Source organism: Strix aluco, chromosome 11 (assembly GCF_031877795.1).
Source record: "Strix aluco isolate bStrAlu1 chromosome 11, bStrAlu1.hap1, whole genome shotgun sequence".
Taxonomy (NCBI): Eukaryota; Metazoa; Chordata; class Aves; order Strigiformes; family Strigidae; genus Strix; species Strix aluco.
In genome coordinates, this window is record NC_133941.1 from 15,399,908 (window position 1) to 15,422,706 (window position 22,799).

At 47.3% G+C, this 22,799-nt stretch overlaps 1 protein-coding gene across 1 annotated transcript; it reads left to right on the plus strand.

The window, feature by feature from the left end:
- The first annotated feature begins 1,826 nt into the window (after nucleotides 1-1,826).
- WNT5A (Wnt family member 5A) lies at nucleotides 1,827-18,309 on the plus strand. The gene is made up of 5 exons (XM_074836244.1): nucleotides 1,827-3,967; nucleotides 7,327-7,460; nucleotides 8,600-8,865; nucleotides 13,548-13,840; nucleotides 15,432-18,309. Exons 1-5 carry the CDS (start codon nucleotides 3,962-3,964, stop codon nucleotides 15,888-15,890), a joined length of 1,158 nt encoding a protein of 385 aa, XP_074692345.1. The 5' UTR covers nucleotides 1,827-3,961; the 3' UTR covers nucleotides 15,891-18,309.
- Nucleotides 18,310-22,799: the final 4,490 nt, after the last annotated feature.

Consider the following 22,799-nt stretch of genomic DNA (forward strand, 5'->3'; position numbering starts at 1 on the left):
GCAGCTGCAGATGGGCTATGCCTTCACAGAGGTTCAGTGCACTATGTGTAATGATTCCCATATTCTATATTCAAATGCCATGATGAACTAAAAAGATACCTAGGAAAATGCCTTCTTCCCTTGAAAGTTCTGCTTTCCAAACGGGTTCTTCATGATGGAAACCCCTGCCTATCAGCCTGACTGCATATTTGCCATTGGCCAAGGTGTAAAAATATAAATCACACAGCACTACACGTTAAAATGAACACATGCGTGCAATATTTCGATGTGACCACTCCTTTGTTAAAATGCATTGCTCTGTAGAAAAATGGCAGAAACACATCTAAAAGACCAGAAATAACCTATTTCTGTCTTACAGAGAATCACAGGGCTATAGCAGACCTTCATCTCTAAAATCCTGCAGTGTTGCTGTTCGGGGTTCTGCTCTTTGGACATTCAACAATATCTTGGGCATTTTTTTTTTTTTTCTCCAGAAAACACTTCGACGTTGGCAGTAAAGCACACCTGATAACTGTCTGGTTAACTTAAGAGCTCCATCGCCAGCAAACCTGGAAAACAAAAGCTTGGGCAGCACAAATGCCTGTAACATTGTCTATACTTCTCCCTCCTGCCCCCTCTAGCTTCACCCAGCTGTTTTAAATAGCGAGGAGAAATTAAAATTCTTAAAGCCTTGCAGGATGTTTGGATTTCTGCCCTTTATTTCCACTTCTATGCGCCATAGCTTGAAAATTTGCCCATGATTTATAAATTCCCTGTTCAGTTTTCTTTTAAAAAGCAACGACTAGGAATACCGGCAACGAAAATGATCTGGTGTTGGCTTCCCCTGTTGCCAAACGGCTGCTAACAGCCCTGCCTGCCTGCTTGCCTGCCTGTATTGATCGTCCCGGGCTAGGCGTTTTCCTGTGCCCGATGACATTATGCAATTACATGATGATAAACATCATTCGGGAATACAAATGCGAGAGGTAAACAGCTCGGGGCTCTTTATTAGTTTATTTCAGGCGATCTTTCTTGTTTTACTGCGCGGCTCCTCCCCTTTTTACAGTTTTCTGCTATTCTTTACTAATTCTAGTGATTTGAGAAATGACCTTTAACCCACGCAGTTTGCAGACTCCTAAAGGGGATAATTGAAATGCCACAGTAAACCAAAGGCAATAAAATATTATTTACTAGGCATAAAACTAAGGTTGGTCTTCCTAAAAGGAACGAACAGCCCCTTTATTCCTCCCCGGACCCGGTGCTACACCTAATTTATAAATTCCTCACAGCCGTCCCGAGGAATGAACCGCAGCCCGGGCTGTGAGGATGCCTGATGGAGAAAGGCTCCTCGGGTATTAGGGAGCGACAAACCCGCCGGGAGCGATGCTGCGGCCTCGGGCCCCGCCCGGGTGGGCAGGTGCCGGCGGGGACGCGCAAGGGCCCGCGGGGCTCCGCGCTGCCTTTACGCCCCCGCCTGAGGCCGCGCTCCCCTGTCCGCGCCGCCCCGCTCCCGTCCTGCGCACCCGCGGCCCGAGCTGCCCGGCTCCGCGGGGCCGGGGACCCCCTTCCCGGCGGCCCCTCCCGGGGAGGCGGCGGGCGCCGCCGGGCTCGGCGGGAAGCGGCGCCCCGGGCAGAGCGGCGGAGGGGGCTGGGCCGGGGGGAGCGGGGCCGGGCCGGGGGGAGCGGGGCCTGGAGGAGGGGAGCCCGCCTGCTCGGCCGCCGGTGCCGGAGGAGGGCTGCGCTTACCTGGCGGCAGCGCCCCGTCGGGGCGGGCGAGCTGCGGGCCCCGGGGGCGTGTGTGCGGCGGCGGGCTCGGGCCGGCCGGGATGTGCCTTTCCCCGCGCTGGGCTGCTGAAGGGATTTTATTTGCACTGGAACGGCTTTGAAGGAGTGAATGCATTTATTGATAGCGGAGCGGCTCTCGCAGCCTGTTTGGATTTCCCAGGGCTGCTTTGATAATGTGCCCCCTCCCCTCCCCCGCATCCCCCCGTGGACCCGCAGTCGCAGGCGAATACAAGGGAAATAATGCGGAGTTACGGCATGGCTGGGGGAACGCTCCCATTTCCTGCACTTGGGTGCATGTGGGATGTGAGAGGTGCAATAAAAAACCTTCGGCTGAGGAATGCAGAGCGGGGAAAGCACTCTGAAGTACAAAGGGTCTGCGAAGCCCTCCTCGCCTGTAGCTCTCATTGGGTCTTACATGATTTAACCCAAACAGTTTTGTCAACAACTTGCCAAATTTACAGCGGGGAAAAAAAAAAACAAAACAAAACAAAACAACACCAAAAAAACCAAAAAAAGACGCTAGAGAAGGAAGAACCCAAAGCCGTCGAGCCCGCTCGGTTCCCCCGCGCTTGGCAAGCGGCAGACGCGGCCGCCTCTCGTGTCTCGAAGCAAGCGATAAACGGGGCTTGTCAAATGAGCCACTCGCCAGGAATGCTGGTGCAGCCCCCTCCGGCTCGGCCATGTGCGCTCCACATTGCGCGCACATGTCTGCGCGGGGGAGCCCCCGTGGGGCCGACCCGGCAGGTTATTTGGGGGGGGGGGGGGGGTGTGGGGTGGGGTGTCCTCCACCCCAGGATACCATGCTGGCGGCACAGGGCGGCCAGGCAGACCCCCGGCTGGGGTAGGGGCGGGGGGGACACTGCTTTGTGGCAGGAGGGGGTGTTCGCGGGGTCTCACGCCGAAGGGCCCGGCGATGCGGGGCTTGGGCGCTGCGGGCGCTCCCGGGGCGCGCTGCGGCCGCGGGGATCGGGCACCCCCCACCCGCCCCGAGGCTGCGCCGGGGTCCCGCTCGCTGCCATACAGCTTTAAAATCCAGCCCCGTCTGCAATAGGTCGGCTCCAGGCGCATGCGCTGCGGAGAAAGTTTTTCAGCTGCCGTTGGCTCTCCAACTTTTTTTTTACTTTTTTTTTTTTTTTTTTTTTTAACAGTTTTAAGCAGCGGAGTGAAGAAGAACGAGGGAGAGACGCGGGGGGAGCTGGGCCGGCTGCAGCGGGCGGGGGGCAGAGCCCCGAGGAGGAAGGGTCGGCTGCAGCGCGACGCCGTCTGCTCCGGCTCCCTCTCCCGCGCGTAACTTGCTCCCTGGCGCTGTGTGCCTTTGCCAGCGATGGATTGGGGGAGCTGCAGCTCCTGAAGCCCCGGACTTCTCCCCTCCCCCTGCCCCTACTCGCCTTGCAGGATCAGTCGCCCCGTAAGACAGACACACGCGTGCACAAGGCCCCCCCTCCCCCTTCCCCGCTTGTGCAGAAACTTCTTTTTCTGTTGGGCTTTTTCTTCTCTGTGTAAAATGGAGGGAGCCAGCCCCAGGATGGCTCTGCAGCCGCGGACGCCCAGCTCCGCACCGCCCAGCCTTTAAGCAAGTGAAGGGGGGCGGGCAGGGGGGAGCCCTGCGCCCGCTCGGCTCCACTCGTCCCCCTTGCCCGGTCCGCGCCGACCCGCGGAGGGGGCGCGGCGGCGGCCGAGCGCTGCCGGGGGCCGGGTGGGAGCGCGGGGAGCCCCGCGGCGGCACCACCTGGGCTGGTGGGACGGATCGTCGCCCGCGGCGCTTTCGCTGCCGCTTGTGAAGATTTTTATTTGCTTCCGCACAATCACGCCCACGGGCGCTGTGTGCGTGTGTTGGGTTGGCTTTTTTTTTTTTCGGCTTTTTTTTTTTCTTTTTTCTTTTTTTTTTTGCCTCCTTCTTCTTCTGGTGGTGGAAAGCCCTAATTACTGCGATTGCTGATGGACCTTGGAAGGAAGGCTGCACTGGTGCCCCACTCCGCAGTCGGACACGCTCAGCCTGCGCCGGACAGAGCGACCGCTCGCCCACCGCCCCCCGCCAGCTCCGCGGGCCCCCGCGCTCCCCCGGCAGCCGCCGCCGTCCGCTGCTTGGGAGGATACCGCCCGGCTCCTGCGATCCAGGATTTTACTTTCGCCTCGCCCTTTCCCCTCCTGCTCTGCTTGGATTACTTGGCTGCTCTCGCTCGGTGATCCCGCGGCAATGGAGGTGAGTCCGCGCGGGGCGGAGGTGCCTCCGCGCCGCGGGGGGCTGCCGCCGCGGGCGCGCAGGGTGGGCTGCACCGCGGCGGGGCGCGGCCCTGCGCGGGCGCGGGTCCCCAGCAGCGGGGCGGCCCTCTCCTCGCCGGGCTGCCGCCGGGCGCTCCCACCTCTCCGCTCTCACCCACCGCGGAGAGCGCTGCTCCCCGCTTGGAAAAAGCGCCTTTATTTTCTTTTTTCCTTCTCTTTTTAAATTTCCCCCCCAAGAGAGGCTGCCCGCCGCAGGGACACTTGCTGGGCTCGCTCTGCCCGCCGCGTCCCGGTACATCTTTCTGGCAGCGGCTCGTAACGCGAGTTTAAAGACATCTTTCCAAACCTCCCAAACTTTTCCGAGGAGGATCGCTATGGAGGAGCTCAACGTCGGCGCTAATGGTGGCCTGTACCTTTAAGGAGAGCTGGCTGGGGGCCAGCGGAGGACCCGGAGTCAGCTTCCCCCCCCCCCCCCCCCCCCTTTTTAATTTTATTCTAAGTTTCTGGAGATTATCACTCTGCATCTGCAGAGGGTCCCGCCTGGGTCAGAGCGGAGGAGCGCGGATCCTCGGGGTCCCCTTGGCGCTGCGAGGACTCCATGTTGGGAAGACTGTTGGCTTATTGTTGTTTGTTTGTTTTTAATTGTCAATTGTATGCTAAATCGGTTGCGCTCGGAGGGTCACGGAGAGTTCAGCTGGGCCAAGAAGCCAGGCTTCTCCGCGGCCGGAGCTGGTGCGGAGGGAAGGACGGAGGTGCGCCTTAAACCCCCCTGGAAAACACCCCCCCCTCCCCCGCCTCTCCGGTAGGAGAGAGCTGGGCTGGGGACCCAGCGAGTGCCTTTCTCTGCAAACGTGAAACCTGGTCTCGCCCTTCAAAAATGGATGTAAAGCCGCAGGGGGCGGCCGGGGGGTTCCCCGCGGAGCCGCTGCGCCTCCCGCGGAGGCCGCCGCGGTTTACAGCCCTCCGGAGCCGGGGCTCTGGATGCCGCCTTCCCGCAGGTAGTGCTCCCAGAAAACCAGATGCCTTCGCAGGCTTTCCAGACACCCCGTGTAAAACAGGATCACAGGCGATCCCGCGGCTGCAGGATCTGTAAAAGCCTCCCTTTTCATCTCGGCAAAGAGCGCGGGCTCCGCATGGGGTGCATTAAATACCAAAAACCAATCTCCGCGGCCCTACAAAGTTGAAAATGGTGCCTCACGCTCCTGATAGCCAATGTTGCCGGCGAGTCTGTCTTTCTTTTTTCTTTTTTTCTTTTTTTTTTGGTTGGCGTTTTGTTTTGTTTTTGATGGCAGCTTGTCAGCTGCTGCGTGCAGAAGGGTCGGGCCGGGGGGGGGGAGCTGGGCCCCCGCCCGGGCCCCCGGCCGCAGGTGCCTCGTACCGCCAGGCCACGCAGCGCCGTGTCGGGAGGACGAGGAAGGCGCTGGCAGCGGTCATGAGGCGCGGGAGGTGCCGTCGGCGGGGCAGCAGCCGCCCGTCCCCGTCCCCGGCGCCTCCAGGGGCCGCGGCGGCGGAGGCCGCCCCCTGTTGGGCGCGCGGCGGCACAGCTCCGCGGGGGGCGCGGGCTGCGGCGGCGGCGGCCAGGCCCGAGGGGGCACCCGGGCCCTTCGAAGGGCGCAGGCAGAGGGGCTTTGGCCCCGCCATCCGAGTCTGGCAGCGGGGGCACCGGCTCTCTCCGCGCCCGGCGGGCCCCGGCCGCCCGCCCCGCCGGGGCAGCTCGGCGTTGTACCGGGGCGGCTGCTGGGCCCGGCAGCTGCACATCTGTTGGGGTCCCGCTTGGGCAGCGGCGTCTCCCGCCTCCTCCGGGCTCGGGCAGTTCCATGACTCTTCTTTATTACTGTTATTATTTTGAGAACTAACAGATGAAAGAAATAAACCCCAACACGTTGGCTGTTGGGTGTCGCAGCGAGCTCCTCGCACGCCTTGCTTCGCCGCGTCCCTTGCTTAACACGCCCTCGGCTTTCGCATCTGTCCCGGGACTGATCCCATCCAAACCGGACGGGCTCCTGCTGCGGGAGACCGGCCCCCACTCACCCACCCCCCGGGCAGAGGGTGTTTAACCCGCGGGAGGCGGCCAGGGGAGGCTTCGCCCCGCGGCTGCAGCTCCGGCGCGGTGGCGATGAGCGGCGCGGGGGGCTCCGCACGCACCCGCGGGCCGCCCCGCGCTGACTGCAGCTTCCCCGCGTGTGCCCGGCGGGTTTGGTGTCAGCCCGGCTTCCCGCCGCGGCGCTGCCATCGGTCCTCTCCTCCCGACCCTTCGCAAACAGAAATAAATTAGAATTAAGAGCAGCTTCAATTCAGCATTAAGGGCTTTTTGAGAATGAATAGGGAGCCCTCAAGTGTCGAAATGTCTTTTTTTTTTTTTTTTTTCCTTCCGAGGGGAGGGGAAATAAAAAACCGTGAATGGCACTGGTTAGCAAGTTAAAGAGTCCCGTGTGAGGACGCAGACGGTGATCGCGGGACCTGTCGGGGGAAGCGTTTGATTTCCAAGCGGCAGCCTGGCCGTTGCAGGGGCCGGGTCGGGACGCGGAGTCGCTCCTGGTACCTCCCCGGGCCGGCACCGACCCCGGCGGGGCCCGGGGGCTGCCGTCGGGGCTGCGAGCGCGGAGCTCGGGGCTGCCTCGGCGATCGCGGAGAGCGGGCGGCGGCGCAGCCCGGAGGCTGCGGCGGGATGGTTTAGGGGCAGCGGGGAGCGCCTTCCCCGGCCGGCGGGGAAGGGCGAGGACCGGCCGCATCGTCCCCGGGTGGGAGCCGCCGGCCCCCCACCCCCCGCGGCACCGACCCCCTCGTGGCACCGACCCCCCCACTCCCGCCCCCCCCCCACCCCGTTCCCGTTCGGGCTCGCTTTGCAAACCTGAAGCCGCCTTTAGCCCGCCGGGAGCGTTCGTCTCCACGATGCTGGCTCCGGAGCGGGGAGCGATGGGGTAATGCCCGGCTCGGGGGCCACGGGTCGCCTGTAGCCCCGGGGCAGCGGGGATGGCCAGGCGGGTGGGGGGACGGGGTCCCCCGTGTCCGGAGCAGCGGTCCCGTCCCGTCCCGCCGCGGGCGGGGTGCGGGGAGCGGCGGGGCCGGGCCGGGCGGGCGCGGGTCGGTGCTGCGGCCGCCCCGGGAAGGCGGTGTCCGGGGGGTGGGGGGGGTGGGGGGGGTGCGTGGGTGGGTTTTGTCCGGTGGAGCGGGAGCCGCGACGTGCCTGCGTCTGGCACCAAAGCCTCGGCGGGGAGAAGGGCAGGCGAGTCAGAGTCAAGTTAAAAGGGGCCCGGATACTTCCGTTGTTTAAACTTGAATGCTCGAAAATGGTCTGAGAAGCAATAAACAATCTGATCCTTTTTCTCCCCCCTCCAGAAATCCACGGCAGTATTAATCCAAGGAGGTGCTTTGGGGACAGTTGGCAGTACAATGGCTTCTCAGTACCTCATAGTGGCTCTGGCCATTTTCTCCTCTTTTACCCAGGTTGTAATAGAAGCCAGCTCTTGGTGGTAAGCATCTTGTATCGACTTGATTTTAAAAGGGGGTGTTAAGATTTGCTTGATTAAATGTCTGTTTACTTCTTGTGTACTTTGTTTCTGAGGGAGTACTATCGAATGAACGAGACAGCAGGGGAGTAATGTTTTAGTTGTAATACGTTGTGTAGTAAAGTGAACGGGTCTCTCGAATAAGCGTAAATGTGCAACATCTCGTGTTGTAAAATTCAGTTTTTAGGATGCTGTACGATAGATTCTCTATGGATCTGATCATCCTTAAATTACTAGAATTGCCTCTCTTTTAAAAGAGTCATTTCAACTCCCTTAGAGATTTTGCATATATGAAAGAGAATGCTGATTTACAAGTAAAAACTTTTGTTAAAGTTTCGGTTTGAACTTTTCTGTAATTTAAATCTTTATAAATATATTTTGTTACAAAGAAGTACTTTTAAATTTGTGCTTTGGCAAACTCTCTCTTTTTGTGTAGTACACGATGTTGGGAGTTCTTGAAATAGGTGTTTCCCTGCTGTTTCAAGTGATCCTTTTTGGATTAATGTCCACTTTTAATTGAAATGTATCATGTGAAGAGCACTTTAAGAATTAAGAAAACAAAGTTGATTTTGTTTACAGTGAATATACTTGCCTCTGTGTTTTTATATGTTGTTCAGAAGAAGGTAGAAGTAGTCTGTACCAAGTTTCTAACTTCTGGCTTGTTAAAGGTTTCCCTATTTGTTTCTGGTAGAACAGATTGAAAAATCCAGGCTTAAATCTAAAATGTGTGTTAAAATAAACTGGGGTTTGGGGGGCTCTTTTCATTTTTGCTTTATTTATTTTTCTGGCCTTGCAGTTGTTTGGAGCTTTCGTTACTTTTACTACATCCATTTAAGTTGGTAAAGGGCTGTCTAGATGCAAGTCTTCCAAGTCTGCGTATTACTTCAGTCCCTAATCTATGGTGATAACCACATGGATGGGAACTAATAACTTCTGTGCTGTCTTTAAAACAGAAGTTTCATATTTAAGTGGGTTTTTTTCTCACCTGTTAGCAAAACCAGGAGTTGTATACTCATGTATATGACACAGTTCTGTTGGGATTTCTAGATTTTTTTTTTTTTTTTGAGTCTTCTCTGTATTAATCCAAATCTTTTTTTATGCAGGTCTTTAGGGATGAACCCTATGAACCCCATGAATCCTGTTCAGATGTCAGAGGTATATATAATAGGAGCCCAGCCACTATGTAGCCAGCTAGCAGGGCTTTCCCAAGGACAGAAGAAACTCTGCCAATTGTATCAGGACCATATGCAGTTCATTGGAGAGGGTGCAAAGACGGGCATTAAGGAGTGCCAGTATCAGTTCAGACATAGAAGATGGAATTGCAGCACTGTGGACAACAACTCTGTTTTTGGCAGAGTCATGCAGATAGGTAGGAAGCAACATCTTTATAATTAAACTCTTGACTAAGGATATGTATGGCACATACTGTTCTGCACTTGAAACTCTTGCCAGGTTCTTACTGAGTACTGTATACAACCAAGTGTTTTTAAAAGTTGGCAAAGGAGTTGAATTATTTTTAGCTGGAGGTGATTTCCCACCACTGTCCAGCCATGTGTCTTGGAAAACAAAGTAGGAATATATATTTGCATATGAGAATAGAGGAGAAAGGAAAATGCAGCCCTGAAATCTCCTTTTAGAAAACCTGAGACAAAATGAAGGCAACCGAAGAGAATTAAAACCAGCAGCGTCTTATAAAATTAAAGATGTCTATGTCTAGTTCCAAAGTTAGTGGCTGCATAATAAATTGCTCTTGGCCTGGAGGTTAAATGAAAATTGTTGCTCTGTCTATTAGCATTTATAGGTAATTCCTTCTTGCTTATTTCCCGATATGGTAACTTTTTTCTCTTTTTGAAAAAGGTTGATTTATATTAAAAATAATGTGGCAGGGTAATTTTTATGAAATCAGTTCTATCAGGACAAAATGTGATTGTCCTTCTAACTCGCATTTAATGTAATCACATGGCTGGTAAGAGAGACAGATTCCTGTTTAACATCTTACCACAATTTGGTGGGCACCCAACCCTTTCCCTATCAGATCCTCTTTGAAATGTGCTTCTCCAGTGCTCACGTGCTGCCTGCCTTTCCTCTCGTTTAAGGACCTCGTCGTATTTTAAAGTCCTTGGCGAAATTTTAACCAGTGCTGTTGAACTGGGTCCATGGTGAAACCTTCCTCTGACTTTCCCAAGTCAGATTGCTGACTCTGTGTAAGCAACCGAAAAATGCGTGTTTTTCTGGGTGACAGTTGTCATCTTTTATGTAGTGATCAGTACGCTGACAAACTCAGCAGTGCTTTTTAGTTGGAGATGTAAAGTAAAGCTTTTATATGGGTTGTTTTCCTGTCTTGCTTTAAAAAAATAAAGTTTTAAAATCAGACTCAAGCTAGGTTTATCTGTAAATGGGCTAACTCCAGTTAAGGTTGAAGGAATACATCAATTCACATTTGTTCTCAATTTTTGTTAAAAGAAGTTTTTATATGAAGATTGTCAGACAAATAGAAAAAAAATCTATTGCATAAAAGCACCTAATTGGAACAGCTGATTTTAGATTTAAAAACCCTCCCTAGGCTTTTTGCAAGCACAGTGTTAACCCCCCTCTGGAGTTTGGGTTCTTTTACCCTACCTGACCAAAAGCACATGAAACACAAAAGAAAACTTTTTCTGTACACCTTTCTATTCTAATAATCTAACAAATGTCACAAAAATAATACGTTTAAAATTTAGGCCTTCATCCTTCAGCCCTTATTTATTATCCAAGCAAGTGAAAATTAGCTCAAGGGGACTGTTGGTGTGAAGAAATGTACAGGATTTGGCCCGTGATTTGTGGTGTCTGTCTCTGGAATAGACATTTCTGCCCTACCCAAGTATGACAGATTTATTTAAAGGTAGTGTCTTTCAAGTTAAATAACTTTGCCGTACCCTTCTGCTGAATATGACTGCATTAGCTGATGTCTACACAGCAATTCATCATGTAATTAAGCCACTTATTCTAATTGCAGATGGAAGCAAGGTTAATAGCCATATTCAAGCGTTAAAGAGCCTAAAAAGTGTATTCACTGAGAACAAGAAAGGTGTTGTGGGTAACAGTTGTATTATTTCATGCTGACCTTCAGTAATGACCAGTTGCCGTTCCTCCAAGTGGAAGGAAAAATGGGTATTTCTAGAGTCTGATTCAATTTTACTTCAGCCCACAATACCCTGACTTGTCGGGTACTGTCAGATACTCCTTACTGTCACCGACGTGAGAAGATGGTAGTCACGATCTGAATGCACATAGTTTGTGAGGATTTTGTCATCTGAGCTGTCGCTGGCCATGCACAGGAGAGCGCCTAGGCAAAGCACTGACTGACAGCACAGTAATTACCCCAGTGTATAAATGGACAGTCTTTCTTCCAGGATTTATCCTGCAAAGTTAGCTAAAGCTGTACAAATAAACCTAGCATTGGGTTTGGAAACTTGCTCTGTGGCTTACTGAATTGCAAAATTTTAGGGCTTTTGTTCTCTGCTGCTCTCCTTGGCTGCTGGTTCCCAGGTCAGGCCATGGTCCTTGCTGCCTTCCCTGCCTTGCGCCATCTCCTGGCTTTGTGGCCGGCCCTGGGCTGGCTGCGCTTGGGCTTTGCAAACAGCTAAGTGCTACCGTAAAATAAAATAACTGGATCCTCCTACGACACTTTGGTGTAGTTGGGGTCCAGTTGATTCATGCCTGCTGCCTGATGTTGAATGCTTTTAAAATACAAGACAAAGAACATTTTGTATCTTATGTCCAGGTATAAAAAAAATTGTTCTGTTCTTGCAGACTTACTCATATCAAGTGTAAAGCTCAGCTCCTTGCTCTGTGGGTGGCTTCCTACAGTGTGTGTATATTGAACAGTTCCATTTCTGTGTTTTATATATATGGGAGAGAAGGGACTCAAACGTGTTTGGAATGTGTGTTTCCTTGCCATGGCTACAATAGAGAGAAATGCTGGACTGTGGGAAAAGACAGATATGTTTGACAGTGAAGGAAAGCACAGTTGTGCCTAAAGACTTAAAAAAAAAAAAAAAGAAAAAAGAGAAAAATCAGAGTAACTCATCCATGTGGAACCATCACTCCTAATGTGTTTCTGGGGTCGATGACTTGAGGCAGTGTTGGCTTGCAACCTGCGGGGGCTTGAAATCTACTTCAGCAGCTGATGCTAGTTTCTAATTTGCCTAAATGTTCAAGGAGGGAACTTGGGGGGCAGCTCCGCTTTCTGTACCCCAGCCTTTCCTTCTCTTTCCCACTAAGAGTAAGTTCTTTAAAATATGCTCCAGGGTAATAACGAAAACTAGTCAAAAAAAGTCAGCTTTATGAGTTTAAATCCTGCAATAAATGGCATAGTTAACCATGTGAAAGCATGAGCTAACTAAACATGAAAAAGAATAAAATGGAACGGAAGAGGCAAGTCCTGTGGTCCAAAGCAGACCACGTTTCTTTCCTCTCAATCTAGTGGAAATTTTGTTTAAGGAATTAATCCAAAAATGTGTGTTACAGAACAAACGGGAACGTTAAAATCTGTATGAGGTTCCCCCTGCTATAGTTTGCAGTAAATGCAAGGCATAAGTCACCATATAAAGCCAAATCTTTTTTAACTGGAAAGGCTACTCCTGTAACCCCTTATACTCATAATTCATGTAAGTACTTCCATGAGCAGGTGTCTGTGAGAATAGACCATTGTAAGTAAGGGAGCAAAGTGCTTCTCATCTTCCTTAAATCTGATCTTTCCCAACATCAGACTTCTGATTTTTCCCATTTAAAACTAGCATCTATTACTAAAATTAATCCAGTGGATGACAGCTGTTATATTAACAAAGCTGCTCTGAGCATGGTGTCATCTTGATGTTAAATATGGACCAGACTGCAAATTATTTATGTTCCAGAAGTGCTTGAAAGCTCCTATTAGATTTGACCTGTTACGGTAGGTCTTGTACAAAGAATTTCTGCCTCAGAATGTTGCTGCCTAAATACATATGACATGTCCAAAATGCAATCTCTTAAAGCCCTAATTTTACAAAGGCCCATGCTGTTCCCTAAGAAAAATCTTGTAAAATCAAGATTGAATAGCTTGATCTATTGATTAGACCAAAGATTAAGGATAAGACTTACCTCATCTAAATAGAAAAAAATACATGAAAGCTTTTCTAGTTGTAGTCAGAATTTGTGGCACCCTTGGAAAAGCAGTAGGAGAAGTCAAGCTCTAAATAAAGGTGGGATTAGATAGATGGTACGTGGCCATATCTTGCCTTGTGGGTATTGTAACTTTTTCTTCCAAAAGTTTGAAACTTGAGGTTTTCAATTTCCATTTAAGGGCACCAGATGCAGGAGAAAACCTTGAAGGCCGCCTTGTGCCAAGGGTTTTTTATTCCCTGTAATTTGTAAAGATGATTGTCCATGGACTCACTTGCTATTTTCACGCGAGCTGCAGTGGTGGATACTAAGCAGCACAGGTTGTCGTTAGTTTTAAATAGCTTCCTACAGAAGTGCCTGGCTTATGCATAGGGTGAAAAGTTGTGTGTTATTCTGCTGTGCATTTCTTTTGATACCAGGAGGCTTTGTAAAACGCTATAACTTTAAATAAATTGGAACAAGTGGGTGAAGTGCATAAATCATGTTTGAGAAGTAGTAATTTAAGAACCAGACTTTTAAAAGTTGTATTTAACATCTCTTTTTTTCTGAAAGACAGGGAGTCTGTTTCCCTCTCCACCCCTCACACGCAGGCACGGTTGCTTTGGCCCTGCTGGCATCATGCTCTGGCTCTGATTCACCTCCTCCCCGCTCCCTCATCCAAGCTTTCACCAACATGAATGAGAAGTGACTCCTGCTCTTCACAAACACCTTGTGTGCTCTAATGGGTTGGTTTCTCTTGGTGTTTTCAGAGTGGAGGCATTTTGAGAAGCATGGTTCAGGGTTACTCTACCTTTTAGCAGGCAAATGAGTTTTGGTGACTCCTGGAGAGCCTTTGACTTCCTGGCTCCTTGGTGGGCAGGGAGCGGTGCACATGGGCTCTCCCCTAACACCGCTTCTCTTTCTGCGCAGGCAGCCGGGAGACGGCATTCACGTACGCGGTGAGCGCAGCTGGGGTGGTCAATGCCATGAGTCGTGCCTGCCGGGAGGGTGAACTCTCCTCCTGCGGCTGCAGCCGTGCAGCACGGCCCAAGGACTTGCCCCGGGACTGGCTTTGGGGTGGCTGTGGGGATAATATCGAATATGGATACCGCTTTGCCAAGGAGTTCGTTGACGCCCGGGAGCGTGAGAGAGTTTACCAGAGAGGCTCCTACGAGAGCGCCCGCATCATGATGAACCTGCACAACAATGAGGCCGGGAGAAGAGTAAGTGGCTGTGAAACAGCATGTCCCTCTGCCCCTGTCCACGTCCCTCCTTTTGGGGAAAGACGTGCCATGGTGGGGCATAGAGCAGCGCTGGGTGGTGACCAGCCGCCAAGGCTTGTCTCTGTTCTGATGCACAAAACAAGAAGACAGCAAGTACAGCGTGTAGGTGGGTGGGGAGCACATGAATTTGTGTTGCTCCTGGTTGTCTGACAGCCCTGTTGCCTTCCCCATGGGGATTGGGACCAAAGTGTGTTGTGTTTCCCTCTGTATTGTTTCACAAAAAGTGCCCTCCTCACTGTGGATTCCCTGTAGAACAGAATTTTATTAGTTTGTATTTCCAACCAGGACAGTGTGCGTTGGAGGGAGGAGGGACGCGCTGGGCTTCCCAGGCTGGAATCGTGCCGCAGGATTGTTCTGACCTTTTTTTCTTTCCCTGCTTTAAGAGGATGTGAAAAGCTCCTCCATATTATTAGAAAACATGGTCTTCTGTGGTTAAACATGTCTTTATGGTTTCTTTAATCTCAAAAATGCATTAAATGAATGGGTGTAAACTTTTCTTTTTTTAATAGTCTGAATATGAAGAGCCAAAATCATTATTTTCCTAGACCTTGAAGTGCCAGAAATACTCAGCTGGAGACTTTACACTTGTGTTCTAAGGTGAAGAAAGATGAAAGATAATTGAGAATTAATAGTATTTAAATGTGAGAGGAGGGTGTCTGAAAGCAATGGACAGGCCAATTTACTATTAGCAAGAAGAAAAATGACACTTTCACAGTTGCTTACAGAGACTCGAGCAGTTCTTTCCTTCCTCAGCCTCATCTTTGCAGTGCCATTTGGCAGTGTTAAGACTCTGTAACTGCTGGGTGGAAGTTGTCTACAGTATCATCTAATGTGTCAGACCCCAGGATTTTTGGGGCAGTGTCAACACTGACTCTTATTTCTATTTGTACAGGGCAAATGACTGATATTTCCCTGCCAAAGCTTTGTAAAGAGGATATTGCTATGTAGCACTGTCTCCCACCCATAGGTGTTTGGGGGTTTCTTCTTGGATGAAGGCTCCTTTGCAGAGCAATATTTTGGATGGGAGGAGGATGCTGAGCCAAGAGTAGACAATCAGCTGCAGCTGAGCCAGGAGCAAGAGGAATCTTAACTCTTTCCCTAATTGCAGCCTCAAGCAGAGATCAATAGAGAGAGTAACTCAGATAGAAAATAAAGGGATGTTTTACATTTCTCAATGAAACAGCAAAATCCTTTGCTGGCGTGAGAGTGAATTCCTAAAATTTGACTGCAGCTTGACTGATGCTGCTGTCTGGGCTGTGTGTGTGCTGTTGCGGCTGTTCTCTGTGGTGGGGAGAGGCTGGCGAGAGTGCTCCCCTCCTCCTTCTGGCTAACAGGGGTGCTGGGGGTACACATGTGTCTTCTCTTGCTCTTCCTTCCCAGCGTATTGCAGGAGGGAGGAGGATGCTAAAGTGAATATTGTGGAGGGGTGAGTGGGAATGAGACAGAGGATAGGAAATGAGGGGAATAAATGCTTTCACAGCCATGCTAATCTTTCATCATCATTTTTGCTTTCTCTCCCTGGCTCCTCCAGACTGTGTACAACCTGGCTGACGTGGCCTGTAAGTGCCACGGTGTCTCTGGTTCCTGTAGCCTGAAGACCTGTTGGCTGCAGCTTGCCGATTTCCGCAAGGTAGGCGATGCCCTGAAGGAGAAATATGATAGCGCTGCTGCCATGAAACTCAACAGCCGGGGCAAGCTGGTGCAAGTGAACAGCCGCTTCAATGCGCCCACCATCCACGACCTGGTCTACATTGACCCCAGCCCTGACTACTGCGTGCGCAACGAGAGCACTGGGTCCCTGGGCACGCAGGGCCGCCTTTGCAATAAGACCTCGGAGGGCATGGACGGCTGCGAACTCATGTGCTGTGGCCGGGGGTATGACCAGTTCAAGACGGTGCAGCGAGAGCGCTGCCACTGCAAGTTCCACTGGTGCTGCTATGTGAAATGCAAGTTGTGCACAGAAATCGTGGACCAATTTGTGTGCAAATAGGGGACGGATGAGGTGGGAGGAACTGCAGCCACCTGCCAGCAAGGGGTGCAGGCCCCTCTCCCTTTCCACAGGACTATCTCCACTTTATTTATAGAGTCCAACGAGTTGTCGTCTTCTTTAAAAAAAAAAAAACCAACAAACAAACAAACAAACAAAAGGGTGGGGGGAAGGGGAAAAACAAAAAAAGAAAGAAAAAAGAAAAATATAAAGGTTGCAAAGAGAAGTGCCTTGGAAACCCTCTCTGCGTCCATCCCAGAACTGTGTGTGGCATATTTTTGGCAATAATGGGGGAGAACCTGAGAATATTTATTTTACAAAGTAAAAAAAAAAAAAAAAAATTGACTTTTCTTAAAAACAATAGAGTAGTTTGAGGGGAAAATCCAACATATCCTAATTTAGTCCCATGGGACGTAATACATGTGCAGTAGGCAGAGCAACCACGTAATGTGCTTGGGGTGTTAGAACAATCTTTATGGATATGAGGAACACACAGACCTGTCCATGACTTTTAGTTTCAGACACTAGAAGTTATCAGAACAGGGTATATAAAACTGTTCAGTACATTTAGGGCTCTGCAAATAAGGGGTATATTCATCACAAAGTGCGGTGTCAGTTGCATATCTGAATGTGCCTGCTTAAGTACGCAATGTCATCGGAGGGTAAAGAGCAAAGGATCATAAAGGCTTCAACTGTGCTATTTCTGAGTCACCGTGTCTGGTTCCAGAACCTAACAAGACCCAAAAAACAGAAAAAAAAATCTGCTTTGATGAATAATAAAGATATTCTTCAAGGCAGAATTTGGCCTTACTAGCTAATTGTGATGTCCGCGTGTCTCATCTTACAGAGCAGTACTTCACTGCTACCGAGTGTGGAGAGAGCCGAGGTGCAGTGGAGCACTGTAGCTGGGCAGAGGGGAGCTGCAATGCTTGCAAACAGTTTCGGTCTCCCAGCCTGGAAAGCCCATAGAAAATAGAATTCCCCAAATTTGAAAATGCCTTAAAAATGGTGTAATAGCTGGCTGTCTTTCAAAACACAGCTTGACAAATAACTCCTCTAATTTTATGTGAGAAAATAAATCATTAGATATCCACTCTTGGAATGATTGATTTTTATTTTTTCCGCAGATTTTGGGAATGCTTTCACTCAAAGAAACAATAGTTTCATATTTTAATAACATTAACTGACTATTATAGTTCAATGAAATGTTGCAGCAATACCAAATTTATCATCTTATGTCTTTAATGCACATGCTTTAGATAATATATTGCAGATATACACTACAACTGTTCAGACTATACTTGAGCAGTTACATATATATGGGAGAACTGTGGTCTGCTGGTGTCTGATATTTCAAAGCTTTTTGTACATATATATTTTAGTGATTTAAGAAATAATAAAACGTCTAAATTACAGGGGCAGTTCATCCCCCATTTTCTTTTTCAGATCTCTTCCGGTTTTTAGACTGATTCTAACCTTTTGGTGTTTTTTATTTTTTGATTATTTTTTTAAAAGGTTTTTTCATTCAAAAGTTTTAAGGATAATCAGAAAGAAGTAAGTCTCTTCCCAGCTTTAGGACTTTCTTGGGCAGTTGGTAGAGGCAGCACCCTGCACTTGAATTGATACCGGTCTGGAGATTGCGTCTATTCCACTCTCATGTTAAGGGCATTACTGATTATTGCTGAAAGGAGACACCTTCCAACTTTAAAATGTGCTGCATTTGGCCCTTGCTTTTCAGTTTTTGAAATGGAAATTGTTATTTGTTGGACCATATGCGTTTCCCCCAGTACTGTGTAGTTACACAGGATTTCATCATTGGTTCAGATGCCTCTTTCCAACTCAGTCCCATCCAACAAGAAAATGGTTTTGCAAGTACCAAGTGAGAAGAATCTTTCACTTTAGCCTAGTTGTACTAAAGCCTTAACTTTTCACGAGCCTTTGAGCTGTATCATTAAGTTCATCTCGATCATTTATCAGCTTCTGAAATGGCGCTTTATTGCTCTTAATTTATTGTACAAGGACATATTTACCCCTCATCTTCAGATGTTTGCAAAGAATATCTTTAAAGTAAGATAAATAAATAAAGCACTAATTCATTGAATACGTCACTTTGGTTTTTATTGTACAAAAACCATGATCTTTTTTTTTTCATTTGCTGAATCACCTCGTGTTCCTTTTTAGTGACTTATCTGAACAGAGCTGAATCTCATGATCCTAGCTATTAAAACACTATTTAATGTAAAATATTTTGCTTGTCATTCAGATATGTAAATCTTCTATGTCCTTTCCTCTGTTCTGTACATTTAATGTACATATTTCTGTCTTGTGTGATTTGTATATTTCACTGGTTTAAAAAAAAAAAAAGAAAGGATTATGCCATAATGGAAGATAGACTATAAAATAAAACTTTGGTTGTATATTGGGAAGTGGTTTTAATTATCTTTCAGAGGAGGGTTTGTTAAAACAATGAGCAGAGTTGATTTTTAAATTTACAACGTGGTAAAACAGGAAGTGATTGTTCGCCAAACATACAAAGTACATCTTGAAGTTTTATTTCTAAATTAAGAAGGCATACAGATGTAACTACTACTTAAATAGAAGGGAAAAAAAAAAAAAAAACCAACAAAAAACCCAATCCCAAATCCCTATGACTCTGAATTAGAAAGCAGTTTAGAGATGGATAAATACTTATTTGGCCATGGATAAAGACCTGGGTTAATGTTATTTGTGCGCCTATGGCTTCCAGGGCTGCTTGTAGTGATTCTGGGTCAGCAGGGCCTGATCCTGTGAACAGCTTCCTCCAGTAATCCCAGTGATGGCAGCAGGAGCCTCACATGAGCAAAGGTTTCCAACCCGAAACGTTTTCAGGACCGGGTTTTGTGCGGTTTGGGTTGCGCTTGCGGTCACTGGGGTGTGGTTCCCCACCCATCAGCCTGACCGCTTCAGCTGCAAGGTGAAAGCTCACCAGTTTTTCCCTAGACTCCTTGCCCAGAAATCGAGTGTCTGTGGAGGGAAGAATCCTTTAAAAAAACAAAAGGCAAAGCACAATGAAGTAGTAGTAGTAATGAAGTAAAGCAGAAAATGAAAATTAATGTAAAAACCAAGCTGCCTGTTTTAAGACTGGTTTTTCTTTGATTTCCTGAGTAAGTCATAATTTTTTTCTGCTATACGGAGCTTGATGAATTAGTGGCCTTTCTCTACCTCTCTTCTGCTTCTTTTCTTCCTTTTTTTTTTTTTTTTTTTTTTCTCAAGGATAACCTTCTAACATATCGAAACTCCTTCTAGCTGCCAAGAATGTATTATCCCACAAACCAGTAGACCAACATCGTGTGTTTAAAATAGCGATTCTGGGCAAATGCAACGTTCTGTGGTCCTATTACTGACATCTGGTTCAGTTTTCCTTCACTTGTATATTGACCAGTATTCTTTATTGCAAAAACACAGCCCCTATTTAGGAAAGTCAGCATTTTTTTGGACTGGATTGTATTCAAGCTCTTCCCAATAACAGAAAAGTTACCAAAAATTTTCTTTATTGGCAGCAGTAAATATCTGTATTCAAAATAGTCATTATGGGCTCAGAGACAAGAGAATTGTTTTTAATTTGCAGCAAAGTTTATCTGTTTAATTTTATTAAAAATGCTGTTATCCCTTGGTTCAGAATCTTGTATTTTTAGTAATCTCTTGAAATCTTTGTGTTGAGTTATGGCTTTGCCAATACCGATTTTCACCCTGTTTTTTGCAAAATACTGAAACCCCAGGTGTTAGCAGGAAGTGTACCAGGAACAGGCAAGAAACTTGAAGAAGTGAATGGCAGCTTCGAGTCAGGCACTGCATGCAGAAAGCAAGCTGAAGTCCTTCCTTTCTGAAGGATGTGTTTGATAGAATGATCTTACAAAGATGATACAAAACTTGTAGAAATTGGTACTGAAGCTGACAGAAAAACTGCTTTCCTTTGGGTAAGAATTCTTGAGAACTGTTAAGATACTCATTGTAAAAGGGTGGTTTTGCTGAATCAGGAAAGATCCATTTTTTTTCTTCTGGACTATTTGCTGCAGGAAAGTATGAAAACAAAGGGGAAAAATAAAGCTCTCTTAAAAATATAGATAAATCTATGAATGTATAGCTTATGTACGTACTTGCTGACTGTGGTTGTCTTAAAATTGCTTATCTATTATTGAAGTCAGTTTGGAAGGCAGGCCAGATCTGTTCTTTCGCTCTTCAAATTATATTTAAAATCCTCAATGGGGGGGAAAAAAAGAAAAAAAAAAGAACTTTCTCTCCTACTAGAGGCTCTGGTAAGTCTGTTTATGTTACAGCGGGATAAATGAACCAAATTAAATTTTGTGTTTTTAAAAGGTGTGATTAAAAAAATCAAATCTGTCTCATGCTCTGCTCTTATATGAGGTTGCATATGTGCATTTGTATATATTCTGCTGGTATTTTCCAATTGTGTTGGCCAAATTCTGCTTTTAGTTATGGTTAGGCATCTCTCCTGACTTTGGTGGTGTCATATGAGCCTGACATTTTTCGACCAGACGTGAAGGCCCCCCTGCTCAAAGAGAATGCATATGAAATATATCAGCCTTTCTTCTGCTGGCTGGTTATTTAAACATGGGTAACTGAATTATTGTGAAACAAATTCTGGGACTGCAGCTGCAAAAGCAGTAATACAGTATATTCATAGTGATGTTTCTACGCCATACCTTCTAATTTCCCAGTTGATTTCCAGTGCAGACAGAAAGTCTAGAATGCATGTGGTATGCTCCTCATCATATATTTTATAAATGTAAAATAATGATTTGTCAATTACTGTTTCTATTATAGAGATAAAATGAGATATTTCGGGCTCTCACGATTTCTTGAAGACCTCTTACCTTTGGCTGTGTTGAAAATTGCTGGCTAGGAGTGTCACTGAGTGGTGTGTGATGTGAAGTTGCTTTTGGTAATGTCTCTGAAACCAGGCTGTGCAGCGTGAATATTGGTACACTGTATGCTTTTATAGCCAATGTTGGTTTACGTTGTGTTGTCTTTCCCAGCAGTTCTGCTTTCTCAAATGGTAATTGAACAGCAGCAGTCAAAATACTCAGCTGAGGGAGAACCCCTGGACACTCCATGGGCAGTTATTCAAACACTTTCTGAACCAGTTTGACCCATTGCTGATGTATTCCAGATCCATTGCAAGGAATTTAAAAAATGCAAACCGTAGCGTAGAGTTCATAGCATGGTTCACAGTTCTTTTTGGATTTGTTTTGTTTTTATAAAGCAGCCCATTCCAAAATTACATTTTTTAAAGAATTTTTTTTTGGAAAGTCCTTTTCTGGGATGCACACCCTGAGCAAAGGAAATGGTCACTGCAGTACAGGATGGTAACCTCTGTGCAGTGACTCCCATGTTGTCAGTGAGAGGTTACATTGTGAGGACGACTTTCAGAAACCATCCACTGCCCAGGGTGTCCTCCTGCTTCTCTCCTGGCAGTTAATTAGCAGAATGCAGCAGCTGCATCTTCCCAGTCATCACAGCATCAGCTGCTGCCTCTTCTTCCTACCAGGGAAGCAAGCCTATCTCCTGGTAGGTTTTCCTGTTGTTTTTCATAAAGAGAAGCATCTTTACACAGCTTTTCTCAAGTATGGACTGGGATTTACTCTCCATGACTATTTATTTCAGAAGAGCTAATGCTTGGTAGGCAAATAGTTTTAGGACTTCTCAGGTATCTCTTTGCTTTGTAAATCGGCAGCCTTCAAGGAGTAAAGGGTAAGCCCTGAGCAAACTTGAACTGGCCATTACTTGGGGCAGGGAGATTTAGGTCATTAATGCTGTAAAATACTGGTCAGCTGTATTTTTGTGCTTTCCTTTGGGTGAGAGGATTCAAGCATGAAAAAGAAAGTTGTTACTGAGCAAGACATGAACTAGTAAATATCTGAAAAAAATGGGGAAAAGACCAAGTTATGGTGGGCAAATACATTGACTTTGTTAGCAGTCTTCTTTGGTGGTGATTGACATTCATGTAAGATCGAAGGTCTGTGTGTTTCTGCATTTATGCTTTCTGGACGAAAGTATTCCCTTGATGATACTTTCATCTTACATAGTACATTTGTGAGTAAGGAGCCTGTAAGTAAATCAAATTTGAGAACTTAATGAAGTGGAAGTAAAACCATAACCGAGGAAACAGCTCCAAAAAACCACTATAAAGAAAACGAAAGGTGCGAGATGTGTCAAACATACTTTTTTTAAGAGCTGGTGTTGCTGTAGTGCTCAAGCAGGCAAATGGTTACTTCTGTCAAAGATAGTATGTCCATTTTAAGCCACAGTGCCATTTGATTTATATACATACAACTAGGCAAATGCCAATGATAGTAGTCTGGGAGCAATTCCTTGGTAGTTATATACATTATATAGAATGCTTGTTAGTTATGACCTCTGGCAATCCTCAGTATGCATGATGACATGCTTGTACCTGAATATAGGTGATAAGATTTCTTTTTAAATTTATAAAAGTATTATGATTTGCATTGCATTATATATAAGAATTTATTTCTTTGCTACAGCCTTCTAGTATATATGGGAATCTGAAGAGCTGATAAAAAATAGGGGAGAGGATGCAGTGCCTTGGCATAAGCAGCAGCTGTACACAGCCTAGGGAACGTAAGATGGAAGTTTCTTCATCCTGATGTTGTCTCCTGTAACAAGGCAGTATGTACAGATCCTGCGTAACAGATGCTTTGGAAAAGAATGACAGGAGGACTTCGTGAACGAAGGACATAATTCATTCATAGTAAGTACAAGGTCTGATGTAAGTGTTGCCTTTGCCATGTCATTTGCATGCAATATATATTTCTATATGAACATGTCAAATTCTAAGATCTTTATTCAAACGTAAGGTCTTTATTATAGCAGATTGAAAGCAGAATAAAC

Coding starts and splice junctions, on each gene's coding strand:
- WNT5A (XM_074836244.1), top strand. Junction 7,461..8,599: donor ATAGAAGCCAGCTCTTGGTG/GTAAGCATCTTG, acceptor TTTTTTATGCAG/GTCTTTAGGGATGAACCCTA. Junction 13,841..15,431: donor ACAATGAGGCCGGGAGAAGA/GTAAGTGGCTGT, acceptor TGGCTCCTCCAG/ACTGTGTACAACCTGGCTGA.